Source organism: Engraulis encrasicolus, chromosome 2 (genome assembly GCF_034702125.1).
Source record: "Engraulis encrasicolus isolate BLACKSEA-1 chromosome 2, IST_EnEncr_1.0, whole genome shotgun sequence".
Lineage (NCBI taxonomy): Eukaryota > Metazoa > Chordata > Actinopteri > Clupeiformes > Engraulidae > Engraulis > Engraulis encrasicolus.
Genome location: NC_085858.1, coordinates 10,170,559 through 10,183,058, shown reverse-complemented (window position 1 = coordinate 10,183,058; position 12,500 = coordinate 10,170,559). Strand labels below are relative to the sequence as shown.

The 12,500-nt window shown below is 43.0% G+C and overlaps 1 protein-coding gene across 1 annotated transcript in view; it reads left to right on the top strand.

The window, feature by feature from the left end:
* syt17 (synaptotagmin XVII) overlaps nucleotides 1-12,500 on the top strand; it is a 42,377-nt gene that overhangs the window by 3,760 nt on the left and 26,117 nt on the right. Inside the window, exon 2 of the mRNA XM_063212993.1 lies at nucleotides 7,916-7,933. Within this exon, the coding sequence (XP_063069063.1) occupies nucleotides 7,916-7,933 (18 nt within the window). The remainder of the gene's footprint in view (nucleotides 1-7,915; nucleotides 7,934-12,500) is intronic.

Below are 12,500 nucleotides of genomic sequence, written 5' to 3'. Positions count from 1 at the left end.
CAGAGAGGCAGTCAGGCACACACACAGGCAGAGAGCAATCATTAGCCCATTTGGAATAATCCAATTCTGGGGTGAATTTCTCGAAAGCATAGTTGTTAGCAGTTAGCAACTTGGGTAATTGCCAATTGGAAATTGCATTGCAACCAACCAAGTAGCTTCTGTGGTTAGCAACTATGCTTTTGAGAAATGCACCCCTGCACATTTGTCTCTTGTGATTGGTATTGGCATCACCAACTGCAGATCTGGTTTATGTTCTTGTCTGAATACAGACGTAAAGTACGAGCGGCTCTCATCTATGTCTAGGATGGTGGCGTTGTATTCCCTCTCTGTAGTCAGTATGAACTTAAGGTCATGATATATCTCCATGGTAACAGATTCAATAATGCTTAAGTGTGTGTGTGTGTGCGTGTGTGTGTCTGCGTGTGTGCGTGCGTGCGTAAGTGTATGTGTGTGTGTGTGTGTGTGTGTGTGTGTGTGTGTGTGTGTGTGTGTGTGTGTGTGTGTGTGTGTGTGTGTGTGTGTGTGTGTGTGTGTGTGTGTGTGTGTGTATGTATGTGTGCATGTGTGCGTGCACGTGTGTGTGTGTGTAAATGGTCTGGGGACAGAGCAGTGATGTGTCACGTGTTGCTTCGGCTGGCGAGCCTGGTCCCTCACTATGGCATATATCCCAGCCACACGTGTGTGTGTGTGTGTGTGTGTGTGTGTGTGTGTGTGTGTGTGTGTGTGTGTGTGTGTGTGTGTGTGTGTGTGTGTGTTGTGTGTGTGTGTGTGTGTGTGAGAGAGAGAGAGAGAGAGCGAGAGAGAGAGAGAGAGCGAGAGAGAGAGAGAGAGAGAGAGAGAGCCTGTTGTGTTGCCATCATGCTCCACATCTCAGGTCAGGAGAGGAGAGGGGTTGGGCGCATATCACTGTTGCCGTGGTAACACTCCCAGCTAATTGCAAAGAAAACATCAAGACGAGCAATGAAGAGCACAGAGGACAGGCCCTCACACACACACACACACACACACACACACACACACACACACACACACACACACACACACACACACACACACCGGGCGAGGGCATCTGTGGAATAAGGATTAAGGCAGGGTATGGCAGTGCAGACACACACATCCACACACACACACATGAACACGCACACGTACACACACATATCAACGCACGCATGCACGCCACATCAGTGGCTTTTGTAAACACTGCGGCCCATTGGTTAATGGGGTTTATGGGTCACTTGTGACGCGTGTGTATGCTTAGCTCTAATCTCACCTCTGCGTTAGCATGGAGGGGAAACCACAGGGCAGCATGACAGCACAGCACAGCACAGCTCAGCTCAGCACAGCACAGCACAGCACAGCACAGCACAGCACAGCACAGCACAACGCAGCACAGCACAGCACAGCACAGCACAGCATAGCACAGCACAGCACAGCACAACATAAAGGGCAGATTATAGTTCAGCAACGGCGCCTGTTGCTTACGGTCGCTAACCACTGTTGATGTTATAGATCTGCGCACGAGGTCTCATGTCGTTAGCTACATTTGGCTACATAGCTACAAGGCTACAATACAGTAGTCAGACTGAAGGCATTGTGCTGCGAGTGCTAAACTGATGTATTGTTTGTTTGTTACTTACTAATTCAGTCATTGTAGCTTCATTTATTTACACAGACTAGAAAGAAAGTGTTCGTATTCCACAGAATATTGACAGTTTGGGTCTCGTAAACTACCGGAGAACTGTGCCACCACGAGAACAAGGAAGTATCGAGACGACCAATCACAGCGCCTTTTCTCTGCGACCTTCGCAACCGTCTGTCGCGTAGTCAGGATTTTTTTGAGGCGCGCGACGACGGTTGCAGAGCCTCTGCGCGGGGGGTGTGGTCGCGCACAGACGGTTGCACAGGCTCTGCAACCGTCAACGCCAATAAGTATAAATTGGCCTTAACGCAGCACAGCACAACACAGCACAGCACAGCACAGCACAACACAATACAGCACAGTACAGTACAGCACAGAACAGCACAGCACAGCACAGGACAGCTCAGCATAACTCAACACAGCACAGCACAGCACAGCACAGCACAGCACAGCACAGCACAGCACAGCACAACTCAGCACAGCACAGCACAGCACAGCACAGCACAACACAGCACAGCACAGCACAGTACGGCACAGCACAGCACAGCACAGCACAGCACAGCACAGCACAGCACAGCACAGCACAGCACGGCACAGCACAGCACGGCACAGTACGGCACAGCACAGCACAGCACAGCATGACACAGCATGGCACAGCACAGCACAGCATAGCCCATCTTATAGCCTAGTACAGCACAGCACAGCATATAGCCCAGCACGGCACAGCACAGCACAGCACAGCACTGCACAGCACAGCACAGCACATCACGGCACAGCACGGCACAGCACGGCACAGCACAGCACACCTCAGCACAGCCCATCATATAGCCCAGCACAGCACAGCACAGCATGGCACAGCACAGCACAGCACAGCACAGCACAGCACAGCACAGCACAGCACAGCACAGCACAGCACAGCACACCTCAGCACAGCCCATCATATAGCCCAGTACAGCACAGCACAGCACAAAATAGAATGGCATGACACAACACAGCTGCAGCACAGCACAGCATATAGCCCAGCACATCACGGCACAGCACGGCACAGCACGGCACAGCACAGCACAGCATGGCACAGCATATAGCTCAGCACAGCACAGCATATAGCCCAGCACAGCGCAACACAGCACAGCACAGCACAGCACAGCACAGCACAGCACAGCACACAACAGTACAGCACAGCATGAGTAACTTGTGGAGGCAATCACAATGACAGCTAATCGACTTCCTGTGAAATAGAATGTTAAAGGCATATGACGGCAGGATTGACAGAAACAAACCACAGCTCACCTCCATACACATGCATTCTGCACTAACGCTTTGGGTCCCCATTACATTATATGTATTGAGTGGAGGAGGCCCTTTCAGATGGCTTTGTCCCGGGCATAGGCAAAGGTGTCAGCGGCGCTGACCGTGAGCATGGCGTCCTATAGCAGTGGTTTTCAACCTTTTTTGAGCCAAGACACAACTTTTCAAAGACAAAATGCCAAGGCACACCATCAATTGTAAATGTTAACTGAAATTATATAATAACAATGTACAGCCATGCTATATTTATATCCATGAAATGCAGAGCGTCGGGGATGTTATGGTTTTGCACGTGCCACCGCCGCGTTAGGTCTTTCGTGTTAACGAGATAACTTCTGACCAAGTGGATGGATTTGTCCCAGATTCGGTGTGTTAATGTTCTAGGGTATTCATGAACTGATTAGAGTTTGGAGGTCAACACTTTGAAGATGGCTGAATTCAAGATGGGCAATTTTTTTTTTGGCCCATAACTTCTGACCAAGTGGATGGATTTGTCCCAGATTCGGTGTGTTAATGTTCTAGGGTATTCATGAACTGATTAGATTCTGGGGGCCAACACTTTCAAAATGGCGGAATTTTCATTTGGCCCATAACTGGGTGGATTGATTGCCCAGTAGCACCTTATTTTAATGGTTCACCATTTCAGTGAATCTACCACATTAGGTGTAATAGCCAGTGTAACAATATTTAATACCATGTAGTACTAGTGTAATACCAGTGTAACAATATGCAATAGCATGTAATACCACTTACAAAGAAATACATGATGTAAGTACAAAATTGGTACATGGTGTTACACTACATGGTATTAAATATTGTTACACTGGTTATTACATTGTACCTAATGTGGTAGATCCACTGTCATAGTGGAACATTAAAACAGTGTTATCATTTGCCCCACATTTTTTTGCTTCGTTTTCACAATAGTCGTTTGGTTTTAAGCCTATGCACGTCATTGATCTATGTGAAGAGTTCAGATGCAAAACCCCCTAAGTGCCATTTCAGAAAATAATCTTAATTCATTTTTATTTAATACAAAGCTATCAAAATGGCATACTTTTTAATTTTATTTATGTAATATAACTATTTATATGTATTATCAAGTATATGAATGTAAACCAAACCAACAACGGGGTTCTCTAAAAATTTAGAAGTGCAGGTCATCAGAAACGGAGTTAGGGGGTTTTGCATCTGAACTTTTCATGTATAGATATTAAATATATTTATTTTATATTTTTTATTTAACATATAAGTTTAAAAGAAGGTGGACGGGAGTGGTAGGAATGATTGGGGACTGGAATCGTCACGTTTCATGGATATACCTTTCGCAGTCGAAGGCGACTGCATAGGCCTAGTTTACAAGGCACAACAGATGATCCCTCAAAGCACACTAGTGTTCCCCAACACAGTGGTTGAAAAACACTGTCCTACAGCACTGCTCCCAAGGGATACCTGTCATGACAGGCTGGCTCTCTGCTTACAATAGGGTCGTTTTCACCGGTGGGCAACATTGTTTCATGCAATGTTTTCATTGTGTGTGCCCTCATGACATTGTATCATGACATTGCAGGCTACGTTTAGACAAGGAACTGGCCATTTTTTGTAATCATTATTTTTATTGATTTTAACAAGAACATACAGAACAAGACTCGGCTCACACATACTTAAATACACATACAGACAGAAAGTTGGCTCAGTATTCCTTGGACGACATCAAACAGAGGGAAAAGAAACAAACAAAAAACATTGATAGAGTAAGACAATAAAACTGGATACAAGTCCTTTTTTTGTAATTATTGTCACATGAAGCCTCTGATCAGTATGGTTTCAATGTTTATGCCTATGAAGGACATAAACGGTTCCCAGATTCTGCGAAATATATTGTCCTTTTCATGCAGTTTGCATGTCAAATAGTCCAGTGATACATACTGTATTATAACATTATGCCATTGTGCCCTCGACGGGGCGTTATCAGAAATCCAATTTAACAAAATGCATTTTCTTGCACAGAAAAATAGCATTCTACACAGTTTCCCCTTATATTTGTCACTGACAGAGCAATTTGAAATACCAAGCAGCATACAGAGTGGGTCAAAATCTAGTGGTGTACCCAACATCATGCTTACATCACGCTCCACCATCCTCCAGAAGTGTTTAATCTTTCGACACGACCATAACCAGTGGGTCAAGGTTCCAATCTCTGTTTTACACTTGGGACAATGAGGAGAAAGATTACTATTGAATTTATGACGCTGAGAGGGGGATATGTGAGCTCTATGTAAGATTTTAAGCTGGATGGCTTTCACTTTGTTACAGATACTTAAAGATCTCACATTTTCCCATGCCTCGTCCCATTCATCATCTGTAATCTCTACACCAAGTTCACTTTCCCATTTCACCTTAAGGTGTAAAGTACCTTTCATAGCATATTCTTTAAGAATTCTATAGAAGAAACCAATGGAATGTCCAATCTGTAGTGAAAATACATTACACTCAATGCAGGAACTGCTTTGGTCAGAGAGAAGTGTTGTATCCTTTTTGATGAAATTTCTTATTTGAAGGTATCTGAAAAAGACCTGGTTTGAAATATCAAACTTAGCTCTGAGCTGCTCAAAGGACATAAGAGTGTGTCCAACAAATAAATCACGTAATCGGGAGATCTCTTTAGTCTTCCAGATTTGAAAGCCAGGGTCAGTGACACCTGGTGGGAAATCTTTGTTGTGGCATATTGGTGTAAACACAGAGGTGAGTTTATGTCTGCCCTCTAATCTTCTAACTGCCTGCCAAGTTTTAACAGTATGGATTGTGATCGGGTTATTACATGTAGCACTCAAAGACTTTCTTATAAATAATAGATTTGGGAGTGGTAGATTTGACATAGAACTATCAATATCCAACCAAATGGACCTAGGATCACTGCGCTTCCAATCAGTGATGTAGCGAAGATGTGCGCTGAGCTGGTATTTCTTAATGTTGAGTAAGTCAAGGCCCCCTTCTGAAGAAGGGAGGCATAGAGTTGCTAAGCTAAGGCGGGGGTTTTTCTTTGCCCATATGAAGGAGCTAAACCAGCTTTTTAGGCTTTTTAAAGTTTTGTGAGATAGTAGAACTGGAATCATCTGAATAGGGTAAAGCAACCGAGGAAAAACATTCATTTTCAGGAGAGCCACACGTCCAAGCCAAGAGATGGGCAATGTATTCCATCTCTCAAGGTCCAATCTAATTCGTTCAAGTAGAGGGGGGAAATTAGCTTTATACATTTTATCAAAGTCAGGGGTGATGTGTATTCCTAGATAAACAAAGCCAGATGGAGACCACTTGAATGGGGATTAGTAAAGGGGATTTGGTTGATGTAACAGGCTACCCAGGGGCATTGCTTCAGATTTGTCAAAATTGATTTTATATCCTGAAAATTCGCTGAATTACGTGATGATGTTTAGCAGATTAGGAGTGGAAATCTCAGGGTCAGTCAAGAAGATAAGAGCATCATCAGCATATAGGGTTATCTTATGCTGCCTATCACCTATGGAAAAACCATGTATGCCCTCATTCCTCCTGATCGCTTCAGCTAGGGGCTCAATAACAAGAGCAAACAAGAGGGGAGATAAGGGACACCCCTGCCTGGTGCCTCTTTGTATGGAAAAGTTGGGGGATCGTAGACCATTAGTAAGAACAGAAGAAAGAGGATTATTGTAAAGTAAACGAACCCAGTTGATAAAATTGACACCTAGACCTAGATTTTTCTAAGACATGAAATAGCAAGGGCATCTCGACGCGGTCGAAAGCCTTCTGCGCGTCGAGAGAGACAACCACGCCATCTATTGACTGTTTATGGAACTTCTGGATTGTGTTCAGCAATCTACGCATGTTGTTACACGAATTACGGCCTTTAATGAAGCCAGTTTGGTCTTCATTGATAAGAACAGGGAGTAAGTCTTCCAGTCGTGTTGCTAATATTTTAGAGAGAATTTCTAAATCTACATTCAGTAAAGATATTGGCCTATAAGAGGCGCATTGCTCTGGTTCTTTCCCTTTCTTTAAAATTAAAGAAATATTGGCTTCCCTCAAAGATAATGGCAGGATGCCCTTTTCTTATGAGTCTGTCAGCATATTCAGTAGAGGTTTGGAACTGGCCATTTTAAAATATAAGGGTTTTTTGATATTCAATTTAATTTTTTTAAATGTATCATAATTCATATGCTGTTCATGTAATTTGTAGAGCCAGAGAAGAGCTGTCAAACACCACCACAGACATCTTTTTGCGACTTACACTGACTGATATAATCAAGACTGAATGTATAGTGTCCTATCCTCATATGTAAACCTTTGCTAGTCTGTTTCTCCCTTAATATTCGTGTCAGATTCACACAAATACAGCTCTGGGGTGCTACCTTGCTACTGAAAAGGCACATCAAGTATGATTGAAGTCTGTGTCGGTCGGGTCCCAAAGTGTGTGATTTCACATGAAATTATGACCCCATTGATCATTTTGCTGCTTGTATCAATCACAAGCTATCTACTTTAAAATGATCGTTAATCGTATTATTTGTTGTCTGGACATGCCTCCCATTATGTACATACGGTAAGGTAAACTTCAAGGGTGCCAACACTTCTTGGAGGGGATGTATTTAAAGCAACTTTTGTGCCTTAATGTTTCTTTTTACATTTACTTTTTGCATCACTTGCATTTACATTTGCTTCACTTCCCTTACTCATGTAGACTTATATTGTTATATTTATATAGGCCTATAGTATATTATAGTGAATACTGCACATATACAGTATGTACATCAACATACATGTATCATCATTATCTTACACTGATCATCATACAGTATATCTACATACTCTACTCACATGGGTTGTGTTCTTCTGAAACGTAACATGTATGGTTCTCTCTCTCTCTCTTTCGCCCTCCTCCATGCTGCCTTCCCATCATCCTCTGCTCCTCTCTGCCAATGAAAAGGGCAGTTGGAACCCATCAACGAGGTATGTGAAATATGCTCTTTCTTTCTTTTTTCCTTTCTTTTTTCCTTCCTTCCTTCCTTTCTTTCTTTCGTTCTTTCTTTCGTTCTTTCTTTCTTTCTTTCTTTCTTTCTTTCTTTCTTTCTTTCTTTCTTTCTTTCTTTCTTTCATGCATCTTTCTTGCTTTCTTTCTTCCAACAATTAGACTGTCTTTTGCAGAGTGCATTGCATTGCAATATGTATTCAGAATTCATCTCTGCTTGGCACATTTTATTTGCCTGTGCCAACTACTAATATTTTTGTATTCGGCTCACACTTTTTGTCCGATTGCTTTCCTCCTTCTTCCCCTCCTGCTCCATCTCACTCACTCCTTTTTCTTTTTTTTTGGTCTTTTACGACTTGATGACTATTGATGATAGGACAGTGTGAGAGGTGGACAGGAAGTAAATAGGGTGAGAGACTGGGGGGGGGACACGGCAGGATTTTGAACTCAGTTATGGTTTGAAATGATTGGACAGCTGTCATCCAATCGCAGACAGTTACTCAACAACAGCAACATAGCGCAGACCAGAGCCATTGGGGCAGAAGTTTACGCCATCGTCACAAGTGTCCTCCCCCCTTTTGCCCTCACGTGGGAGGGTTGGCCGACCCGATCCATACCGCTCTCATCGCTACACAGAAAACAGGGGCCAGACTAGTAGTGGAGCCAATCCTTTGGCGGAAGTACGTAGGATGGCGCGCGAGGCTACCCTGGCTCGGCCTAATCAGAGGTGTGAACCTCATATGCACCGCAGTGCATAAACACATCAGTAGCCAAAATATCACACCATCTACACTATTTCTCACTTTCGATTTTACTTCTCTGTCTCTCTCTTTCTCTGTTTTTCTGTCACTATGTTTGTCGATCTTTCCCACACACATCAGTGGCAAAATATCACACCATCTATATCTCCTCCCCTCTTCTGTCAACCTCTGCCTTTCTGTCACCCCGTCTCTTGAGGTTCCATATCAGCACAACAGTGGCGTCTCTCTGTGTCTATTGCTCTCCATCTCATTCTGTGTCTCCCTCACTCTCTCCCCTCTGTTGTCTCTCTTTCTCTGTTCTCTTTCTCTCTCTGTTCTCTCTCTCTCTCTGATCTTTCCTTCTCTGTCTGTCTGTCTGTCTGTCTGTCTGTCTGTCTGTCTCTCTCTCTCTCTCTCTCTCTCTCCCTCTCCCCGAGTGTGATATTCTTCTCTGCTAACCCATTACGGAACCCCAGTATAGCTTGCCATGTATTATTGAGCGACCACCCAACCATGTTGATATTGTCACAAGAGGTGAGCAAGAGCTATCTCTCTCTCTCTCTCTCTCTCTCTCTCTCTCTCTCTCTCTCTCTCTCTCTCTCTCTTTCTTTCTCTCTCTCTCTCTCTCTCTCTCTCTCTCTCTCTCTCTCTCTCTCTCTCTCTCTCTCTCTGCTATTGTTATCAGGGGGCTAGCAAAAGCCAATGCTTCTGTTTTTAGGTTAGTCATGGACCATGTCACTCCCATGTCTCCCTCTGTGTGTGTGTGTGTGTGTGTGTGTGTGTGTGTGTGTGTGTGTGTGTGTGTGTGTGTGTGTGTGTGTGTGTGTGTGTGTGTGTGTGTGTGTGTGTGTGTGTGTGTGTGTGTGTGTGTGTGTGTGTGTGTGTGTGTGTGTGTGTGTGTGTGTGAGGCCTGATTGAAGTCTTCCAGGCGTAAGAACACGTTTTGACTTCAAACAGAGTTGTGATTGCTGCACTTCCTTGTTCAGCATAGTGAGATGGTCGAGATACGCATTAGAAATGACTGGGATTCAAGATAGGTGTTTGCACTCCTGACACAGTGGTGTAGGCCTATAAAACATAACGTTTTCTCCATATCTACAATTTTTTTGTGAGATTTGATATTTGTTCTCTATTCATTATAAAACATGCGTGTGCGTGCGTGTGTGTGTGTATACGTGTGCTTGTGCTTGTGCGCGTGTGTGTGTTGTGCGTGTGTGTGTGTGTGTGTGTGTGTGTGTGTGTGTGTGTGTGTGTGTGTGTGTGTGTGTGTGTGTGTGTGTGTGTGTGTGTGTGTGTGTGTGTGTGCAGAGCAGATGACTCACCTGCTTCACTGCTCTCTCCCCCTCTGCAGCGTCCATGTATTTTTCTGTGGTGACGGGGCCTCATATGAGACTGATGCATTTTTAAACACCCCGCACGCACGCATAACAAGATATTTTTAGACATATTTCTCATCTTGTGAAAATAAGTTCATCTGCACAAATGCATGCATTTTTTTCCTGTTAGCACAGATTAGGTGTTTGTGTTTTTTGCATTCATATTCATGTAATTGATACATGATGGTTCACTCATAAAGAAATGGGATATTGTTAGAATGAACAATATCCATATCCATATCCATCTCCTCTGTTTCTATGGAGTCCAGACATCTTTCTCTGTCTATCTCTGTTTTTGGAGGGATTCTGAGGATTCCACACCCCTCCCTACTTTGATCTCTGCTATGTTCTACTAATTCTCCCTGTGCATTGTCCTGTCTACTGTATGTCTAGGCTGCAAATCCCATAGATATAAGGTAGTCTTATCCAGCCCCCAAATATCATTTGAATGCTATACAGTTTCATATGAAATATAACATGTTCAGGAAACCTATAGTGAAGGTGGGGTCTGTTTTAAAGGGGGCTGCCTTCAATATAGGCCTACAAAAGGGAGAAATCCTGGTTTGTGTTAACCCTCTAGCTACCAGAATTTTTTTTGAATAGGCCGGAATTCTACCAAGAATTCTGAGGAAAAATTGACATTTTGGTCATATTTTAAATAATGTAAAATAACTTGAAAAGACATGAAAAGTGTCAATTACAAGTTACTTTCATATTAAAGTAGAGAAAACACACTTTCAAATGGTATATCATTTATGAATAATTAATTGTTCAGTATTCCCATAGAGTGCCTTTGATGTGGATTAAATGATAGAAAATGTGATAAAATCCGATATTATCTAGGCCTATCCATCTATATATCTATATATTTAGGCCTATCTATCTATCGATCGATCTCTCTATCCATCTATCTATCTATCCTTCGTCTATCCATCCATCCATCCAGGGTCAAAGTTGAACAATGATCATGTGACGACAACAAATGTCGTTCACCCAAAAGTCCTGTTTTCAAGCGGTTTCAAGCGGTATGACTGTAATGGACTACACTAGCTAATAATGTTTGAACTAAACCATGCCAAAGACGTGTAAGGATAACCGTAGAAGTGTCCACGATAGCAGACAGGACATGAATGGAGCTGTAAGGAGGTTTCCCCTCCCAATTTGGCACAGGTAAGACGCGCCAGGCATCACCGAGTAATACGGAATTGAAGTGCTACAAACACCACGTTGGTAGGTTATTATTGGACGTTAGCATTCAACTCAACGTCTTCACGCACATTGTTATGAAGGACACGTGGAGTAGTAACCACAGACATCATATAGGAAGACTAGATACGTCATCGCGTATTTCAAGCTCGTCCGCACAGGTCGGCCATATTAGCGCAGCCTAAACTCTCCACAGAGCCTCCGTTACACCTGAAGTTAACTGAGGAATTCAGACGTTGAGATGCTGAAATATGTATGCTGTTATTTCGCTGAAATATTGACACGTGTATATAAATAGTACGGCTCCTTAAAACTTAAGTGCAGACTGAGGTAAAACGCACAGGAGAGCAATATGCTTCCCACTTATTTATTTGTCCAAAAATAGAGATGGACCAATAGCAAGTACACATTTGAACAGTTGTTGTGCATTACGTTGATGGAAGGCATATATTAATCGCATTTGCATCAAATTAAGGGCGACAGATGAGGTACTGGAAGAGAGATTACATCGCAACAATTTCATTCTAAGCGTCATGACTCATTTTGAACACAGGGCGGAGCTGTCGAGCCCAAAGCAGAATGTACCACACATGGGACCGTCTAATTGTTATTTTACTCAGAATATAAAATAATAATAAATGCATTTGTTTATGGGATCTATTTAATTACTTGAATAAGCCTACTAAACCATATTATACATGAGTGTAGGCCCATGTACATTATAATGTAATGTAATATAATATAATATAACGTGAATATTAATCACTATGCAGTATCAACATAACACTTACGTTCGGAATTTTTTATACTGTATAACAAACCAAGCCTTTCGAAAATACACGTAAATTTGAGGGAATTGTGGCCATCTGAAGAGTATGGATCACCAAAAACTCAGTGCAACTGGTTGAGCCAACAGGCTGCTCTATCATGGCCGCCATGCGCGGACGTTCGACTTGCATGACGGGAACGCGGCTGGCGCATCTAGACTTTCTATATGATGTCTGTGGTAGTAACAGTCCTTGACTGCTTTGCCAAAGCTGACACGCAAAATGAGTAGCCTATCATGCTGCGCTTCCAGATGCGCTGATTACGCAGAGCTGTCGCTGTTGTTCCAGGAAACTAAGATAGTTGGATACCAACATATGGTTTGACTCTGAAAACACGCCGAAGACAGTTTACATTTTTAATATGTAGCGTGTAGACATCGGCTGGACAGTTGTGTTTGC